The 20,609-nt window shown below is 46.9% G+C and overlaps 1 protein-coding gene across 1 annotated transcript in view; it reads left to right on the forward strand.

Moving 5' to 3' along the window:
- Positions 1–515: 515 nt before the first annotated feature.
- Positions 516–20,609, forward strand: part of LOC140720417 (killer cell lectin-like receptor subfamily B member 1B allele B) — a 30,577-nt gene continuing 10,483 nt past the window's right edge. Inside the window, exons 1-5 of the mRNA XM_073035270.1 lie at positions 516–561; positions 14,139–14,226; positions 14,850–14,921; positions 16,157–16,276; positions 19,213–19,329. Coding sequence (XP_072891371.1) covers positions 14,160–14,226; positions 14,850–14,921; positions 16,157–16,276; positions 19,213–19,329 — 376 coding nt within the window. The 5' untranslated portion in view covers positions 516–561; positions 14,139–14,159. The remainder of the gene's footprint in view (positions 562–14,138; positions 14,227–14,849; positions 14,922–16,156; positions 16,277–19,212; positions 19,330–20,609) is intronic.

The following is a 20,609-nucleotide window of genomic DNA, read 5'->3' on the forward strand; positions in this document are numbered from 1 at the left end:
CACAAATCTGTCAAACTCTCCCTCTCCTACACTACTTCTCGTCACCCGTCACACACTGTCTCCAGTACATCACTACAGCCTCTGTCACCCATCGCTCGCTTACAAGCAACCCCGTCTGCGTGACCCAAACCCCTCCTGCACACTTCGCCATCTTCAACATCCCGTACGTCCCCATACGCCCCACCCCCGTCTCGGTGTTACACTCCATGTGCTAAACCCTCCCCATCTACGTCGTCCCTCCACTCTCCTCCCACTCTGTGACACAGGTAATTGTGGGCAGTATGAGGGAGAGATGGTGGGTGGTGTTTCACCTCCCCCCGTCCCATGGATATCGATCAACAGGATCTGAAACTCTCCACAACTCTGCATGCACAGGCGGTCATGTGCTTCCACACCACTTGCATCAGTGCCTGCAAACTCACCACCCTTTCCCTGGCCTCCTCTCTCCTCCCCTTCCTTCCTCTAACGGCAGCACACAGTCCACTCACACACACACACACATACCATCTCGAGAAACACACACAATTCAAGACTTTTGGAAAGCAGAAAAGCTGGGTATTGGTGAGTGGGGAGAATGGAGGGAGGGATTTCGTAATTTTCTGATTATCGTAGAGTGTGCTGCGATGGTGCGGGAGGTACTTCACATGTCTGACCCCGAGAGTGAGATTGGATAATATGTACAGAGATCCGCGGGTTATCTGACCCCGGAAGAGTGTGCTGGGACGGTGTGGACGGAGCTTCACTCCTTGTAAGACCCCCGAGTGTGTGTTGGGACAATGTGGAGGAGCTGCACTCTGTGTCTGACCCCGGCAGTGTTTTTATGGGACGTTGCGGAGGGAGCGTTACTCAGTGTATATTTCCAGGAGTGTGCGATGGGATTTTATGGACGGATTCTTGCTCTGTCTGTGATTCCTGGTCATGGGTCAGTGGATTTCGGTGCTTAACCAGACTCCGATCAGAGATAGGGAGCAAGAAAATTGTAAATCACATGTTCTGCTCAAACGGCTGCAATCTAAACACCCTTTCTGTGGCCCCACTCTCCTCGACTTCCTTCCCCATTTCTCAGCACACCATTCCTTCTCTATGATTCTTAAGTGAGAGAGTGAGCAGCATATATGTACAAATGTAATGGGTATGTATGGGAAGGTGTTTTGCAATGTGAAGTCCGGGATTCAGCTATTAAATTAAAGGACAGGACCACTACCCATCACAGTGTGTCCAGAAATAGGAAGACCATGCAGTTTAGCACGTGGTGTAGATGGGAGGGCTCCAAAATTTGGAAACATTGTATTTTTTCCAAGGAAGGTGGGATCTGTATAGATGAGATGGAAATCTATTTACATATAAACTGGAGGAAACTGATTTCCCAGCGGGAATGTTTGTCAGGACTGCGCATGAGAGTTTTTGGGAGAGTTGTTAAACTTGAATTTCAGGGGTATGTGATTCAGAGCTCCTGAGCAAACAGCAGAGTCGATATGGAGACAGATGTTGTTAAGACCTCATACAAAGGAAGATAGCCAGAGTTTATGCACAATGCGACTGGTGCCCTGAGCTCCGTATATTTCACTGCAGGAAATTTTAAAGAAAGGAGGGCAGTTGAGATCAGGGAATGATTCAATACTGTGAATTATGATATTGCAGCCATTTCTGAGAACTGGGTGTAGGAGGAGCAAGCAGGAGACCACTATATTTCGGGTTTCCCTATTTTTAGTCATGAGAAAGTGGAAGGAATTGAAGGAGGAGGGGTGACATTACTAGGCTGAGAAAAATGTTACCACAGTGGACAGTCAGGACTGGCAAGAAAATTCCTCTAAGTGAGGCTTTAGGGGTGGAATTGACGAATAAGAAATGTATGAAAATGTTACAACATAGAATGGTACAGCTCAGTACAGGCTCTTCGGCCCACAATGTTGTGCCGACTCCTAAACCCTACCACACATATAAACCCCACCGTAAATTCTTCCATATACCTGTCTAGTAGTCTGTTAAATTTCACAAGTGTATCTCCCTCCACCACTGACTCAGGCAGTGCATTCCACGCACCAACCACTCTCTGAGTAAAAAAACCTTCCTCTAATATCCCCCTTGAACTTCCCTCCCGTTTCCTTAAAGCCATGTCCTCTTGTACTGAGCAGTGGTGCCCTGGGGAAGAGGCGCTGGCTGTCCACTCTGTCTATTCCTCTTAATATCTTGTGCACCTCTACCATGTCTCCTCTCATCCTGCTTCTCTGCAAAGAGTAAAGCCCGATCTCCCTTAATCTCTGATCATAATGCATACTCTCTAAACCAGACAGCATCCTGGTAAATCTCCTCTGAACCCTTTCTAATGCTCCCATATCCTTCCTATAGTGAGGCGACCAGACTGGACACAGTACACCAAGTGTGAGATAACCACGTTTTTATAGAGCTGCATCATTACATCGCGATACTAAACCTCGGACCCTCGACTTATGAAAGCTAGCACTCCATAAGCTTTCTTAACTATCCTATCAATCTGTGAGGTAACTTTCAGGGATCTGTGGACATGTAGCCCCAGATTCCTCTGCTCTTCCGCACTACCAAGTATCCTGCCATTTACTTTCTCCTCTGCCTTGGAGTTTGTCCTTCCTAAGTGTATCACCTCACACTTCTCCGAGTTGAACGCATCTGCAACTTTCCACTGGGAAATCAATATACAAATGTATACGTCCTATCGAAAGGACAGACAGGTGGGCAGAGTTGTTGTGGTGGCTCTGCTGGTGACAAATGAAATTCTGTCCCGTGCGAGGGCTGACATAGTTCAGCAGATGTAGAGTCTATATGGAGAGCACTAAGAAATTGTAATGGAAAGAATACCCTAATGGGAGTTATTTACAGACCCCAAATAGTAGCCTGAATATAGGTTGCAAGTTGAATCAAGAGCTAAAATTAGCATGTTGCAAAGTTAATGCTAAGGTTATAATGGGGGATTTCAATATGTAAGTAGACTGGGAAAATCAGGTTGGTACTGGACCCCAAGAAAGGGAGTTTGTGGAGTGCCTCCGGGATGGATTCTAAGAGCAGCTTGTATGGGGCCCTACCAGCGAGAAAGCAATTCTGGAGCTAATGTTGTGTAATGAACCGGATTTGATGAGGGAACTCTAGGTAAAAGAGCCGTGAGGAGGTAGTGACCATAATATGATAAGTGTTAATCAGCTATTTGAGAGGGAGAAGGGAAAATCGAAAGTGTCAGTATTACAGTTGAACAAAGGGGACTATGTAGCCATGAGGGAGGAACTAGCCAAAGTTGACTGGAAGGATACACAAGCAGGGATGACAGTGGAACAACAATGGCAGGTATTTCTGGGAATAACACAGAAGGTGCAGGATCAGTTTATTCCAAACAGGAAGAAAGATTTTAAGGGGAGTAGGGGGTGACCGTGGCTAACAAGGGAAGTCAAGGATAGTATAAACATAAAAGAGAAGAAGTATAACATAGCAAATATGAGTGTGAAACCAGAGGATTGGAAAAATGTTAAAGAGCAACAGAAGATAACGGATAGAAGAGAAGAGGTACGAAGGTAAGCTAGCCAAGAATGTAAAGAAGGATAGTAAAAACTTCTTTAGGTATGTTTAGAGGAAAGATAAAACATAGTTAAGACCAAAGTTGGACCCTTGAAGGCAGAAACCAGTGAATTTATTATGAGGAGCAAGGAAATGACAGACGAGTTGAACAGGTACTTTGGATCTGTCTTCACTAGGGAAGACACAGACAATCTCCCAGCAGCAATAGTGGCCAGAGGACCTTGGGTAACGGAGGAACTGAAGGAAATTCACATTAAGCAGAAAATGGTGGTGTGTAGACTGATGGGACTCAAGGCTGAAAATTACCAGGGCCTGATGGTCCGCATCCCAGGGTACTTAAGGAGGTGGCTCTAGAAATCATGGACTCATTGATAATCATTTTCCAATGTTCTATAGATTCAGGGTCAGTTCCTGAGGATTGGAGGGTAGCTAATGTTATCCCATTTTCAAAGACGGGAAGGAGAGAGAAAACAAGGAATTATAGACTAGTTAGCCAGACAGCAGTGGTAGGGAAGATGCTGGAGTCACTTATAAAAGATGAAATAGCGGCATATTTGGATAGCTGTAAGAGCATAGGTCTGAATCAGCATGGATTTACGAAGGGAAAATCATGCTTGACTGATTTTCTGGAATTTTTTGAGGATGTAACGATGAAACTAGACAAGGAAGAGCCTGTGGGCGTAGTGTACCTTGACTATTGGAAAGTTTTTGATAAGGTCCTACATATGAGATTAGTGGGCAAAATTAGAACACATGGTATTGGGGGTAGGGTACGAACATGGATAGAAAATTGTTTGGCAGAAAGGAAACAAAGAGTAAGGACTAACTGGTCCTTTTCAGAATGGCAAACAGTGACTAGTGGGGTACTGCAAGGCTCGTTGTTGGGACCGCAGCTATTTACAATATATATTAATAATTTAGATGAAGGGATTAAAGGTAACATTAGGAAATTTGCAGAAGACACAAAGCTAGGTGGCAGTGTGAAATATGAGGAGGATGTTAGCAGATTGTAGGGTGATTTTGACAGGTTGGGTGAGTGGGTAGTTGCATGGCAGGTGCAATTTATTACGGATATATATGAGGTTATCCACTTTGGTGCCAAGAACAGGAAGGCAGATTACTATCTGAATGGTGTCAAGTTGGGAAAAGGGGAAACATAACGAGATATAGCTGTTCTTGTTCGTCAGTCACTGAAAGTACGCATGCAAGTACAGCAGGCTGTGAAGAAAACTAATAGCATATTGGCCTTCATAACAAGAGGAGTTGAGTACAGGAGCAAAGAGGTCCTTCTGCAGTTGCACAGGCCCCTGGTGAGACCACACCTGGAGTATTGTTTTCAGTTTTAGTCTCCAAATTTGAGGAAGGACATTTTTGCTATTGAGGGAGTGCAGCGTAGGTTGACGAGGTTGATTCCCGGGTTTGCGGGACTCTCAGATGTTGAACGATTGAAGCGACTAGGCTTGTATACGCTGGAATTTAGAAGGAGTGGGCCATTTAGAACGGAGTTCAGGAAAAAAAAGTTTTTCAACCAGCGAGTTGTGGATCTGTGGAAGGCTCTGCCTCAGAAGGCAGTGGAGGCCAATTCTCTGGATGCTTTCAAGAAAGAGTTAGATGGCGCTCTTAAAGATCGCGGAGTCAAGGCGTACTGATTGTGGATGATCAACCATGATCATATTGAACAGCGGTGCTGCCTCGAGAGTTCGAACGGCCTACTCCTGCACCTATTGTCTATTGTCTATTTTCATCCCAGTATTGCATCCTATCAATGTCTCTGCAATCTACGACAATCCTCCGCACAATCTACAACACCACCAAACTCTGTGTCGTCTGCAAACTTGCAAACCAATTCTTCTATCCCACATCCATGTCGTTAATAAAAATCACGAAAAGTAGGAGTCCCAGAACTGATCCTGGGGGGGGGGGGGCGCAACGAGTCACAAATCTCCAATCCGAATGTACTCCATCCACTACGATACTCTGCTTTCTGCATGGAAATCAATTCTGAATCCACCTTGCCAAACTTCCCTGGATCCCAGGCCTTCTGATATTCTGAATAAGCCTACCGTTTGGAATCCTATCAAATTTCCTCCTGGTGCAGCCTGGGAAATATTCCGTCAGGCTCCTGGGACCTATTTGTCGTAATGTATTTTAACAACTCCAACACCTCCTCTCCTTTAATATCAACATGCTCCAGAACATCAACCTCACTCATATTGTCCTCAACGTCACCAAGTTCCCTCTCAGTGGCGAATACCGAAGAGAAGTATTCATTGAGGACCTCGCTCATTCCCACAGCCTCCAAGCACATCTTCCCACTTTTATCTCTAATCGGTCCTACCTTCACTCCTGATATCCTTTTATTCTTTACATAATTGAAGAATGCCTTGGGGATTCTTTTACTCTACTCGCCAAGGACTTCTCAAACCTCCTTCTTGCTCTCAGCCCCTTTTAAAACTCCTTTCTTGTTACCCTCAATAGACTCATCTGATCCTTGCTTCCTAATCCTCACGTATGCTGCCTTCTTCCATCTGATTAGATTCTCCACCTCACTTGTCACCCATCGTTCCTTTACCCTGCCATTCTCTATCTTCCTGACCGGGACAAATTTGTCACTAACATGCTGTAAGAGATCCCTAAACATCGATCACATGCCCATAGTACATTTCCCAGTAAAAGCATCATCCCAATTCACACCCTCAAGTTCTAGCCTTATAGCCTCATAATTTGTCCTTCCCCAATTAAAAAAAAAGTCCTGTCCTCTCTGATTCTATCCTTTTCCATGATAATGTTACAGGCCAGGGAGAGGTGTCACTGTCCTACAGATGCTCACCCACTGAGAGATCTGTGACCTGACCCGGTTCTTTAACCAATACTAGATTCAGCACAGAATTCCCCCTAATCCGCCTGTCAATATACTGTGACAGGAAAATACGTTCTGGACGCACTTGACAAACTCTGCCCCGTCTGAACCATTGGAATTAATCAGGTGCCAATCAATATTTGGGAAGTTAAAGTCGCCCATGATAACAACCCTGTTATTTTTCTACCTTTCCAAAATTTGCCTCTCAATCTGCTCCTCGGTATCTCTGCTACTATCAGGGTACATATGGAATTCCCCCAATAGAGTAACTGCTCCCTTCCTGATCCTGACCTCCACCCACACTAACTCAAAAGAGGATCCTGCTTCATTACCCACCCTTTCTGTAGCTGTAATAGTATCCCTAACAGGTAATACCTCCCTTCTCCCCTCCCCGCCCTCCCGCATCTCTATCCCGTTTAAAGCACTTAAATGCAGGAATATTAAGAATCCATTCCTGCCCTGGCGCCAGCCAAGTCTCTGTGATGGCCAGTACATCATAATTCCAGGTATTTATCCAAGCTCCCAGTTCATGACCTTTGTTCCTGATGCTTCTTGCATTGAAGTGCACGCACCTGAGCCGTTCTAAACGTACTACCTTTACACCCGTTATTCTATTTCTCTTCCCTCAAAGCCTCTTTATATGCTAGATCTGGCTTTAATCCATGCACTTTACTTCCTCTCGCATGACATTTATCCTTCTCCGCCTCACTATCTGCTCTAATACTCTGGTTCCCCTCCCCCTGAAAATCTAGTTTAAACCCCGCCAGATCAGCACTAGCAAACCTTCCCGCAAAGATGTTAGTGCCACACCCAGTTCAGGTAAACCCGTCCCGTCGGAACAAGTCGAAACATCCCTAGAAACAAGACCCAGTTGTCCAGGAACACGAACCATTCTTCCGGCACCAACACCTTAGCCACGTATTTATCTGCATTATCTTCCTTTTCTGGCCTCATTCGCACGTGGCACGGGTAGCGATCCTGAGATTGCAACCCTGGATGCCCTGTCCTTCAATTTTGCACCTAACTCACTAAACTCTCTTTGCAGTGAGTTTTTCTTTTCTTTTCTTCCTATCCACTCATCTGCCTGTACATGGACCACGACATCCGGCTGCTCACCCTCCCTCTTGAGCATACTGAGAACTCGATCCGAGATATCGCGGACCCTGGCACCAGGGAAGCAACAGATCATCCGGGATACTCGATCTCTTCCGCAGAACCTCCTATCTGTTCCCCCCAACTATCGAATCCACTATCACTACAGCTCTCCACTTTTCCCTCTTTCCCTTCTGAGCTGATGGTCCATTCTCGGTGCCTCTGACTATCCAGAAGATCAAAGCCTCTCATCATTTGATATACCTTATCAGGTCGTCTCTCATCCTCCGTCTCTCCAAGGAAAACTGGCAGAGTTCATTCAACCTATTCTCATAAGGCATGCACCCGAAACCAGGGAATATTCTTGCAAATATCCTTTGCATCCTTTTCCATCGTTTCCACATCCTTCCTTTAGAGAGGCGACCAGATCTGAACACAGTCCTCCAGGTAGCGTCTGGCCAAGGTCCTATAAATTTGCAACATTGCCTCTCTGCTTGTAAACTCAGTCTCACGATTTATGAAGGCCAATATACTGTATGCTTTCTAACCACAGAGACAAACATGTGCAGCTGCTTTGAGTGTCCTATGGACTCGAACCTCAATATCTCTCTGATCCACCACACTGCCAAGAGTCTGACCATTTAATACTATATTCTGTCATCATATTTGACCTACAAAAGTAACAGCCTTACTCTTACCTGAGTTAAATTCCATCTGCCACTTCTCAGTCCAGATTTGCATCCTATGAATGCCCCGCTGTAAGCTCTGACAGACCTAATAATTGGGGGTATCTACAACACCCCGAACCTTTGTATCATCCGCAAATTCATCCCATCCAAATCATTCATGCAATCACGTAGAGTTGACGTCCAAGAACAGATTGCTGAGGAACTCCACTGTTCACCGGCTCCCATGCAGAATATGACACGACTGCAACCTCTCTTTGCCTTCTGTGGGCAAGCCAGTTCTGGATACACAAAGCAATGTCTCCGTGGGCCACGTGTCTCCTTACACGGGATACATTATCAAATGTTCCGTGAAATCAAAATGCACTACAACTACTGCGCTACCTTCATCAACTTGTTCAGTCCCATCTTCGAAAAAAAAAATCAGGCTGGTAAGGCTACGACCATGCTGACTATTACCAATCATATTATGCCTCTTCAAATGTTCATAAATCCTGCCTCTCAGGATCTTCTCCATCAACATACCAACCACTACAGTAAGACTCATTGGTCTATAATTTTCTGGTCCATAGCCCTTCATTCCTCCGGAATCTCTCCCATCCTCATTACATCATCGCCAGAGGCTCAGCAATCTCCTCCGTCGGTTCGCACAGTAGTCTGGTCTTCCATTCCCGGTGACTTTTGCAGATTGATGCTTTCTAAATGCTCCAGCATATCATCTTTATTAATATCTACATGCTCAAGCATTTCAGTCTGCTCTGTCATCCTTACAATCTCCAGAATCATTTATCAAGTGAATACTGAAGCAAAGTATTCATTATGTACCTCTGCTATCTCCTCCAGTTCCATACACACTTTTGCACTGTCACACTTGATTCGTCCTAACCTCTCCAGTCTTATCCACTTGTTCTTCTCATACCTACAGAGTGCCCTGCAGTTTACCTTACTCCTGTCCTGCGAGGCCTTCTTATGGCCCATTCTGGCTCTCCTAATTTCTTTCGTAGGCTCCCCCGCTAGCTTTATAATCTTCTAGATCTCTGTCATCAACTAGTCTTTTGAACTTTTCGTAAGGCACTCTGTTATTCTTGACTAGATTTACAACAGCCTTTGTACACCACGGTCCCTGTACCCGACCAGCTTTTCCCTTTCTCATTGGAACATACCTATGCAGAATTGCGCGCAAATATCCCTGAACATTTGCCACATTTCTTTCGAACATTTCTGAGAGCAATTGATCACATTGAGCCATAACCACAGGGAATGGCGTTGCTGGCTTGAAGGGCCGAATGGCCTACTCCTGCACCTATTGACTGTTGTCTGTTGACAGTTTATGCTTCTAACTTCCTGCCTGATAGACTCATATTTTGTCCTACTCCAGTTTAAACGCTTTGCTGACTTATCTGTCCCCATCCTTCTCCAGTGCTATGATAAAGGAGGTAGTGTGTGATTACTATCTCCTTTGGAGATATGATGTTTGTGGCCATTACAGAGACTTCGATGGCTCAGGGACAGGAATGGTTTCTTCAAGTGCCGGGGTTCAGATATGTCAGAAGGACAGGGAAGGAGGCAAAAAAAGAGCTGTGGGCGTGGCACTGTTGATCAGTGATACTGTCAGGGCTGCAGAAAAGGTGGACCCCGTGGAGGGTTTTTTCTATGGAGTCCCTGTCGGTGCAGGTTAGGAACAGGAAGGGGTCAATTACTTTACCGGGTGTTTTTTTTTTTTTTAGGCCGCCCAATAGTAACAGGGATATCGAGGAGCAGACAGGGAAACAGATCCTTGAAAGGTGTAGTATAACAACGATGTCGTGATGGGAGATTTTAATGGCACAAATATCAATCGGCATCTTCCCAGAGCAAGGGGTTTAGATGAGATGGAGTTTGTTAGGTTTGTTCAGGAAGGTTTCTTGAACCAATATGTATGTAATCCCACAAAGAGCAGAGGTGCATTCATTTGGTATTGGGAAATAAACCTGGTCAGATGTCACAATTCTCAGTCGGAGAGATTTTTGGAGATAATGATCAGAATGCTATCTCCTTTACAATAGCATCGGAGAGAGATAAGAACAGACAAGTTAGAAACGCATTTTGTTGGAGTAAGAGGGATTGGTCAGGCTATTGAATAGGAACCTGCAAACTTAAATTGGAAACAGATGTTCTCAGAGAAAAAAGCATTGCAGAAATGAGGCAAATGTTCAGAGGATATTTGTGTGGAGTTCTGCATAGGTACATTCCAATGTGACGAGGAAGTTATGGTAGGGCACAGGAAACCGTGGTGTACTACAAAGGCGGTACAAAACCTGGTCAAGAAGAAAACAAAAGCTTCCAAAAGTTTGAGAGAGATAGGTAATGTTAGAGATCTGGATGATTACAAGGCTAACAGGAAGGAGTTTAAGAAGGAAATTAGGAGAGCCCGAAGAGGCCATGAGAAATTCTTGCGTGCAGGATTATGGAAAACCCCGAGGCTTTCCTCAAGTATGTGAACAGTAATAGGATAAGACACGAAAGAATAGTACCTATCAAATGTGTCAAGCAGAAAAATGTGTTTGGAACCCGGAGGAAATAGTAGAAACTTAATGAATACTTTGCTTCAGTATTCACTGTGGAAAATGATCTGGGTGATAATAACGATCTTGATATTCAGAAAGAGGATGAGCTGGAGTTTTTGGAAAGCATCAAGTTGGTAAGTGTCCGGGACCGGATGAGATGTACACCAGGTTACTGTGGAGGGAAGGGAGGAGATTACTGAACCTCTGGCGATGATCTTTGCAACATCAAGGGGGACGGGAGAGGTTCCAGAGGATTGGAGGGTTGCGGATGTTGCTCCTTTAACCAGAAAGGTTTCGAGATATCTCAGGGAGTTATAGACCAGTGAGTCATAACTCAGTGGTTAGTAAGTGGATGGAGAAAATCCTGAGAGGCAGGATATATGAACATTTGGAGAGATTTAATATGATTGGGAATAGTCAGCATGGTTTTGCCCAGGGCAGGTCGTGCCTTACGGGTCTGATCATTTTTTTTCTAGGATGTGACTAAACAAATTGATGAAGGAAGAGCATTAGATGTAGTGTATATGAATTTCAGCAAATCATTTGATAGGTTTTCCCTGGAAGGATTATTGAGAAAGTAAGGAAGCATGGAATCGAGGGTGGAAGGAGAAGTGAAGGAATAAGTGAGCTGGATGTGGAAATATATGAGAAGAGGAGGAAATAAAGCAGTTAAGGTCGGATATAGAAAGAAGGTGTAGAGGAGAGAGGAAGTGGAGAGGGAAGGTACGTGATAGAGAAGACGTTGAGGTGGGGAAGGTAAGTGGGACAGTAGGAGCCAGTGCCATGCGAGGGTGGGAGAATGAAGAGAGTGATTGAGGGAAACGAAAGGAAGAGGAAGAGTGGGGAGGGAAGGAGGAAGGTGTGGTGGGAGAGACCGAGAAGCTCGGAGGTAGGATGGGATAAAGTATGGAGGGACGGTGGAGATGTGATGAAGGAGATGAAGGCGGACATTGGGAAGGGAGGGGGAATACAGAAAGCATCTGTGAGTGTGTAAGCACTCCTGCGTGTCAGGGTGACAGGAGTGTTGGTCGTGGAGAGCAGAAAAAGAGAGGGGAAGATGGAGGAGGGTGTGGAATAAGATAATGGAGAAGAAGAGACAGTGGGGCAAAGGTGGGCGAGAGGAGGTAGAGAAAAGAGCAATGGTTGAGGAGGGGAGGAAGATGGGATAGAAAGAGAGAGAGAATGGGGAGGGAAAAGGAGAATGAAAAGGGAGAATGGGGGAAGTTTGTGGAAGGAGAACGAGAGGAAAAAGTGAATTCCACGGAATAAGGAGGGAGAGAGAGAGAGAGAGAGAGAGAGAGAGAGAGAGAGAGAGAGAGAGAGAGAGAGAGAGAGAGAGAGAGAGAGAGAGAGAGAGAGAGAGAGAGAGAGAGAGAGAGAGAGAGAGAGAGAGAGAGAGAGAGAGAGAGAGAGAGAGAGAGAGAGAGAGAGAGAGAGAGAGAGAGAGAGAGAGAGCGCCACTGGACGAGGAAGGCGAGGAAAGCCAGTGAAGGGAAGCAAATTCGTGGAGAGCTGTTCACTTCACTCGGAGGGAGATGGGCTTTGGGTGATTCTCCTGCTGCCCTGCTTTCTCGCAGACAGGGAGTCTGAAGCCCCGGCCGTGAGCAGGAGCAGTGGAAGCGTCCAATGCTTAAAAAGGGAAGCAGCTGGCGGTGCATTTGTCCTGGGTAATTACGGCTCTGTATGATAATAAAATCCCTTGGACGTTCCCTCCTTCCTCATTCACCCTCATTCTCCGGTCCTGTTCACCCTGTACACATCAGACTTCCAATATAACTCGGAGTCCTGCCATGTGCAGAAATTCGCTGATGACACGGCCATAGTGGGGTGTGTCAGGAATGGACAGGAGGAGGAGTATAGGAAACTGATACAGGACTTTGTGATATGGTGCAACTCAAACTACCTGCGTCTCAATATCACCAAGACCAAGGAGATGGTGATGGACTTTAGGAGATCTAGGCCTCATATGGAGCCAGTGATCATTAATGGAGAATGTGTGGAGCAGGTTAAGACCTACAAGTATCTGGGAGTACAGTTAGACGAGAAGCTAGACTGGACTGCCAACACAGATGCCTTGTGCAGGAAGGCACAGAGTCGACTGTACTTCCTTAGAAGGTTGGCGTCATTCAATGTCTGTAGTGAGATGCTGAAGATGTTCTATAGGTCAGTTGTGGACAGTGCCCTCTTCTTTGTGGTGGCGTGTTGGGGAGGAAGCATTAAGAAGAGGGACGCCTCACGTCTTAATAAGCTGGTAAGGAAGGCGGGGCTCTGTCGTGGGCAAATTACTGGAGAGTATAACATCGGTAGCAGAGCAAAGGGCGCTGAGTAGGCTACGGTCAATTGTGGAAAACCCTGAACATCCTCTACATAGCACCATCCAGAGACAGAGAAGCAGTTTCAGCGACAGGTTGCTATCGATGCAATGCTCCTCTGACAGGATGAAGAGATCAATACTCCCCAATGCCATTCGGCTTTACAATTCAACCGCCAGGAGTAAGATATGTTAAAGTGCCGGGGTTAGGACTCAATGTATTTAAGTAAACTACTTAAGAACTTTTTAAAAGCTATTATTAATGCTTTTTGAGAGAGTGATTTAGATGCATATCATATTTTTACTGAGTTAAGTATTGTATGTAATTAGTTTTGCTACAATCAGTGTATGGGACATTGGAAAAAAATGTTGAATTTCCCCATGGGGATGAATAAAGTATCTATCTATCTATCTATCTATCTATCTATCTATCTATCTATCTATCTATCTATCTATCTATCTATCTATCTATCTATCTATCTATCTATCTATCTATCTATCTATCTATCATTCCTGCCCTCCTTCTCAACTCACCTCCTCCAAATCCTTTCCTTTCTTCGATTCCACATTCTCTACTTCGATTCCACATTCTCTCCGTCCTTCCAGAATCCCTCCCCCATCTCCACCGCGCTATCCATTCTTCCTCTCCTCCTCTCTGCTGACTTGTTCCCTCCTGACCTCACACCCTAATCTCCATTCACAGGCCCTCTCTCACCAATCACTCTCCAACTCTCCCGCCTTCATTTCTCCAAGTCTCACCCTCTCCGCTCACTTTTCCCCATCTCCATCACTCCTTCCACCCTGCTCTCTCCACATGCCCCTTCTCTCTCCCTTCGGCCCAGTCTGTCCATTGTCACCCACATCTCTATCACTATCCGAACACGAATCCTCCCCTCTTTCTCCCCACTCTCATTACTCTTCCCCCAACCACTCTCATTTCTCACGAACACCCTCTGCAACACCCTCAATCTCTCTGCTCCCCGCACTTCCTCCCCCTGCTCTCGGTTCCTCTATTCATCAGCTCTTCATCCGACGTACCGGTCTAACCCACTTATTAACACAGGCTTCCTCTGAAAACGGTTGCTTCCCCTATCTCAAAGACGCAGAGAATCCTAGGCAGGATGGACCGGAGCGAGAGCTACATGACTGTGAATATGGGAAGAAATGACTCACGGTCTCCTTCCCGAGGTGAGTGCGGCAGAGACAGGCGGCTGATCTATTCTGCAGCTTACCCTGATGTGTGTGATCGGACGGGTGGAGTGAGATTCACATTATGACTACTCGGGAGAGTGTGATGAATGAGTGTGGAGGGAACGTCACTCTGTGCCTGACCCCGGGAGTGTGCGATGGGATCGTGTGGAGGGAGATTCACTCTGAGTCTGACCCCGAGAGTGTGTGATGGGAGGGTGTGGAGGGAGATTCACTCTGTATCTGACCTGGGATTGTGTGAAGGACGGTGTGGTGGAAGCTTGTCTCAGATCCCGTGATTTTGTATTGGGACGGCGTGGAGGGAGATTCACTCTGTTTATGACCCCCGACAGTGTGTGACGGGACGGTTTGGAGTGAGATTCACTCTGTGACTGACCCCGGGAGTGTGAGATGGGACGGTGTGGAGTGAGATTCACTCTGTGTCTGACCCCGGGAGTGTGTGATGTGACCGTGCGGAGGGAGATTCGCTCTGTGTCTGACACCGGGGTGTGTGATGGGAGGGTGTGGAGCGAGATTCACTCTGTGTCCTACCCGGGATTGTGTGATGGCACGGTGTGGAGAAAGATTCACTCTGTGTCTGACTCTAGCTGTTCTGCCTCCAGGTGAACCTGATGTAGCGTACGCGGAAGTTAATTTCAAACGCTTCTCGGCACCCCGAGTCCGGGCAGATCGAGGTCAGTTTCATCTTTGTTGGTTTGAAGCTGTTCAGCTGACGTGTCCAAACCTGTCGAGAGATATCCGGGCAAAAGTACCTAATGATTGCCTGTTTGAGCATAAGACGCAGGGATCGCGTGGGAGAGATGATTGTGTGGTAAACTTTGTGGGAGGGACGGTGTGGAGGGTGCTGTGATGAGTGAGCTCCCTTGGAGGGGCGGTGCAGAAGGCGAGCGGTGGGATGGTTTGAGGAGAGTGGGCTGTGAGAAGGGTCGGTGAGGAGAGAGAGCATGGGATGTGCCGTGAGGAGGAAGGGACAATCATGAGCGAGCGCTGTGGGATTGGGTTGCCGAGATGAGTGAGCGCCGTGTGGGTGTAGTCAGGTGGGAACGCGGTATAAATCCATAACCACTCTGTCACTTTTCTGAACCCCACTCTCTTTTCCTTCTTTCCACTTCTCTCCCCTTCCTCACCTCCTCACACCCTGTCCTCTTTTCGTCTCTCCCCTTTGCCCTCTACCCGTTGCCCCCACTCTCTCCCACTGTCCCGTTCTCTTCGCTCTCTCTCATTGTCTCCTCTCCCTCCCGTCTCTCCTCTATCACAGTCGCCGTCTCTACCACTCTCAGTCTCACCCTCGCGGTCTTTTCATCTCTCTGCGCTCCATCTCATCCTTCCCCGTACGCCCATCCCGGACTTCCAGCCTCGATCTGTCCCTATATTTGCCCCTCAATTCCCGTCACGCCCTCTCCTGCTCTCTATCCACGGCTCTCTTCCTTTCCCCGTCGTTCCCCACCCCCCCCCCCCCCCGCTCTTCTCCCATCTCTCTCAAATTATATTTTTATCTCTTCTCCATCGCTCTCCCACGTTTCTCCTCCCCACACACTCCCTTCTCTATCCCCCTCTCTTTCCCCTCTCACACCTCTCCCTGACCTCTCACTGCTCCCGACTCTCTGCCCTGTCCCACCCCCTCTGTCTCCGGCTCTTTCACCCCGTTCTCCCACCCCATTCCTTCTCTGCATCATCCCGCCCATCGCACCTGTCGCTACCTCCTTCTCTAAGTCGATCGTTCTCCTCTGCTGCCCCCTCTCTCCTCTCTCTACCACTCTCCCTCACCCTCTCTCCCGAAATCTCACCCCTTCTCTCTCCGTCACTTACCTCTCTCTCTTCTCTCACCCCTCTCTCTTCTCTCTCTTCCCAACACCCTCCTCCATTCGCTACCGCTCACTTTCTTATCTGCTCTCTCTCCCTCTCCCAGACGGTCTGAACTCCACCTATTCAGAACTGAACTTTAGGAAAGTAGAACCCCGCATCGATGAGCATGAAGATCCTCCCATTGCCTCGGGATCCAGCGGGCTGTCAGCCACTGCACAAACAGGTGAGAGTTCACAGCGATGACGTCAATTTGGAAAGGTCACGTGTCCAAGTTCCTAATGCATCTTTCTCGACAACTTCCTCTGTCAGTTCATCCCATAGACTGACCAAGGAATAAAATCCCGACCTGCCCAACCAGTCGCCATTCCTCACTCACCCGAGTCCAACATCCTCGTAAACCTTCCGGCACAGTGGCCTTTCCTATATCCGGGCGACCAACCCTGAACAACAGTGGCGTCACTGTACATCTGCGATTTGACCTCCCGCCTCCTGTACCATCATCTTCCAGAACAGTGTACCATCTGTGACCTTGTTAATGTGTAGATACATTATATCTACTCCCCGTGCTTGATCTGTCCTTCCCGTGCAAATTAGCCCGACAAATATTCCTGTGTCTCAGTCCATCCAATATCTCTCTCCCTCCTCCATCTGCCACCCTCCGGACCTTCCCCCCCACTTTCTCTCACTACTCCTTTATTACTCCGTCTCTCCCTCCCTTCCTTTCTTCCATCTCCAAGGGTGATCTAACATCTGGGATCTTGTGACAGTATTTGATAAAGTCAGTGTACATGGTATCTACTAATCAGGACAAACAGGTCCTCCGCAATCAAATCGGTCAGTCTAATCTCCCCCGGCCCCACCATCTTATACAGAACAGCCCCACAATAGCTCATTGAAGTCCTATCTATCACGCCTATTCAGAATGGCAGGCCGTGACTAGTGGGGTACCGCAAGGCTCAGTGCTGGGAACACCAGTTGTTTACAATATATATTAATGATTTAGACTAGGGAATTAAATGCAGCATCTCCAAGTTTGCGGATGACACGAAGCTGGGCGGCGGTGTTAGCTGTGAGGAGGATGCTAAGAGGATGCAGGGTGACTTGGATAGGTTAGGTGAGTGGCCAAATTCATGGCAGATGCAATTTAATGTCGATAAATGTGAGGTTATCCACTTTGGTTGTAAGAACAGGAAAACAGATTATTATCTGAACGGTGGCTGATTAGGAAAAGGGGAGGTGCAACGAGACCCGGGTGTCATTGTACACCAATCATTGAAGGTGGGCATGCAGGTTCAGCAGGCGGTGAAAAAGGCAAATGGTATGTTGGCATTCATAGCAAAAGGATTTGTGTACAGGAGCAGGGAGGTTCTACTGCAGTTTTACAAGGCCTTGGTGAGACCGCACCTAGAGTATTGTGCAAACACGAGGAAATCTGCAGATGTTGGAAATTGAAACAACACACACAAAATGCTGGTAGAACACAGCAGGCTAGGCAGCATCAATAGGGAGAAGCGTTGTCGACGTTTCGGGCCGAGACCCTTCGTCAGGACTAACCGAAAGGAAAGATAGTAAGAGATTTGAAAGTAGTAGGGGGAGAGGGAAATGCGAAATGATAAGAGAAGACCCTATCGGGTCCACCTCCACCACTGCTGTCTGCAGCCTATTCAAAAAAAAACTTACCCCGGACATCTCCTCTGTACACACTTCCAAGCACCTTAAACGCATGTCCTCTCGTCCAAGCGATTTCAGTCCTGGGAAAAAGATCTGTCTATCCACACAATCAATGCCTCTCATCATCTTGTACACCTCTATCAGGTCACCTCTCATCCTTCGTCCCTCCAGGAAAAACAGTCTGAGTTCACTCAACCTATTCTCATAAGGCATGCTCTCAAATCCAATAAACATTCTTGTCAATCTCCTCTGCACCCTTTCTATGGATTCCACGTCTTTCCTATAGTGAGGCGACCAGAACTGAGCACAGTACTCCATGGAGGGTCTGACCAGGGTCCTGTATAGCTGCAACATTGCAACCCGGCTCCACGATTCGCTGATCCAATTCCACGATTGATGAAGGACAATGCACCGTACGCCTTCTTAACCACAGAGTCAACCTGCGCAGCTGCTTTGAGCTCGGACCCCAAGAATCCTCTGATTCTCCACAGTGCCAAGAGTCTTACCATTAATTCTATATTCTGTCATCGTATTTGACCTATCAAAATGAACCACTTCACACCTAGCTTGGTTGAACTCCATTTGCCACTTCTCAGCCCGGTTTTGCATCCTATCAATGTCGCGCTGTAACCTCTGACAGCCCTCCAACTATCCACAACACCCTTAAACATTGTGTCGTCAGCTAACTTACTAACCCATACCTCCACATCTTCATCCAGTTCATTTCTAACAGTCACGAGTATAAGGGACCCAGAAGAGATACCTGTTGAACTCCACAGAGCACTTAATTCCATTCAGAATATGACCCGTCTACAACCACTCTTTGCCTTTCGCGGGCAAGCCAGTTGTGGATCCACAAAGCAATATCCCCTTGGTTCCAATTCCTCCTTACTTTCTCAGTAAGCCTTACACGGGGTACCTTATAAAATGCTTTGCTGAAATCCATATACACTACATCAACTGCTCTTCCTTATCAATGCGTTTAGTCACATCCCCACAAAAATCCAATAAGTCTCGTAAGGTACGATCTGCCCTTTCCAATGCCATGCTGACAACTCCTAAACAAGTTTTACCTCTCCAAATGTTCACAAATCCAGCCTCTCAGGATCTTCTCCAACCGCTTACCAACCGCTGAGGTAAGACTCACTGGTTTATAATTTCCTGCGATACCTTTTCTGACTTTCTTGAATAAAGGAACAACATTCGCAACCTTCCAATCCTCCGGACCCTCTCACGTCTCCATTGATGATGCAAAGATCATCGCCAGAGCCTCAGCAATCTCTTCCTTCGCCTCCCACAGTAGCCCGGCGGCTTATCCGATTTGATGCTTTCCAAAACATATCGTAACATTTACATTTTCAGGCTTTTCCGTCTGCTGCAAGTCATCACTACAATCACTAAGATAATGAAGTAAAGTATTAATTAAGCAGCTCCTATTGTCTTATTAAATATTTATTGTGATCTTATGGTCGTATGGTCTCTCCACAGCTGCGCAAGAACGGGAGTCGAAAGTGAAGATCGGAAATAGGCCGTACCGTCTGATGTGCCTACTCTGCCTAGTTACGTTCGCCCTCATCGTGATTGTGGTCGGACTCTCGATCCATGGTGAGTGGAACCGTCTCCGTGTAGAGTCAGACCGGAAAGCGAGTGGAATATATTGAGATTGTAAAACACAACCGTGAAACTAACACCGATGGAAGAAGGCAGCATTCATGAAGTTTAGAAAGCATGGATGGGTCTATAGGGTAGCAAGAAAAGAGATGAAGAGGGGCTGTGGAAAGAGAGAATGAAGCAAGGGAAGGCCTTGGCGAGTAGGGTAAAGGAAAACCCCAAGACAGTCTTCAATTATGGTGAAGAACAAAAGAATGACAGGAGTGAAGGTAGGACTGATTAGAGATAATGGTGGGAATATGTGCCTGGGGACTGTGGAAGTTAGCGAGGTCCTCGATGAGTACTTCTCTTCGGAATTCACCACTGAGAGGGAACGATGACGGTGAGGACAATGTGAGAGAATTTAATGTTCTGGAACATGTTGATATTAGGGGGGAGGAGCTGTTGTACTTGTTAAATACATAAGGACGGATAAGTCACTGGGGCCTGACGGAATATTCCCCAGGCTGCTTCATGAGGAGAGAGAAGAGATTGCTGAGACACTGGCTAGGATCGTTATGTCCTCGTTGTCCACGGGAATGGTACGGGAGGATTGGAGGGAGGCGAATGCTGCCCCATGTTCATAAACGTTAGAGGGATAGTCCGGGTAATTATAGACCAATGAGACTTACGTCTGTTTTGAGAAAGCTGTTGGAAAAGATTCTTAGAGATAGAATCAATGGGCATTTAGAGAATCATGGTCTGAACAGGGACAGTCAGCATGGCTTTGTGAAGGGCCGATCGTGTCTAACAAGCCTGATAGAATTTTTGAGGAGGTGACCAGGTATATAGATGAGGTTAGTGCAGTGGGTGTGATATACAAGGAATTTAGTCCGGCATTTGACAAGGTTCCAGGAGGTAGAGCTTATTTAGAAAGTCAGAAGGCATGGGGTCCAGCGAAGCTTGGCCGTGTGGAGTAGGAATCGGCTTCCCTGGAGAGTGTCGTGACGGAGGGTGTACATTCGGATTGGAGGGCCGTGACTAGTGGTGTTCCACAAGGATCGGTTCTAGTACCTCTGTTTTTCGTGATTTTATTAACGACATCGATGAAGTGGGGGTAGAAGGGAGGGTTGACAAGTTTGCAGACGACACAAAGGTGGGTGGTGTTGTAGGTAGTGTAGAGGATTGTCGAAGATTGCAGAGAGACATTGATAGGATGCAGAATTGGGCTGAGCAGTGGCAGATGGAGTTGAACCCGGAGAAGCGTGAGGTGGTACACGTTGGAAGGACAAACT

This window comes from Hemitrygon akajei, unplaced genomic scaffold, assembly GCF_048418815.1.
Source record: "Hemitrygon akajei unplaced genomic scaffold, sHemAka1.3 Scf000042, whole genome shotgun sequence".
NCBI classification, from domain to species: Eukaryota; Metazoa; Chordata; class Chondrichthyes; order Myliobatiformes; family Dasyatidae; genus Hemitrygon; species Hemitrygon akajei.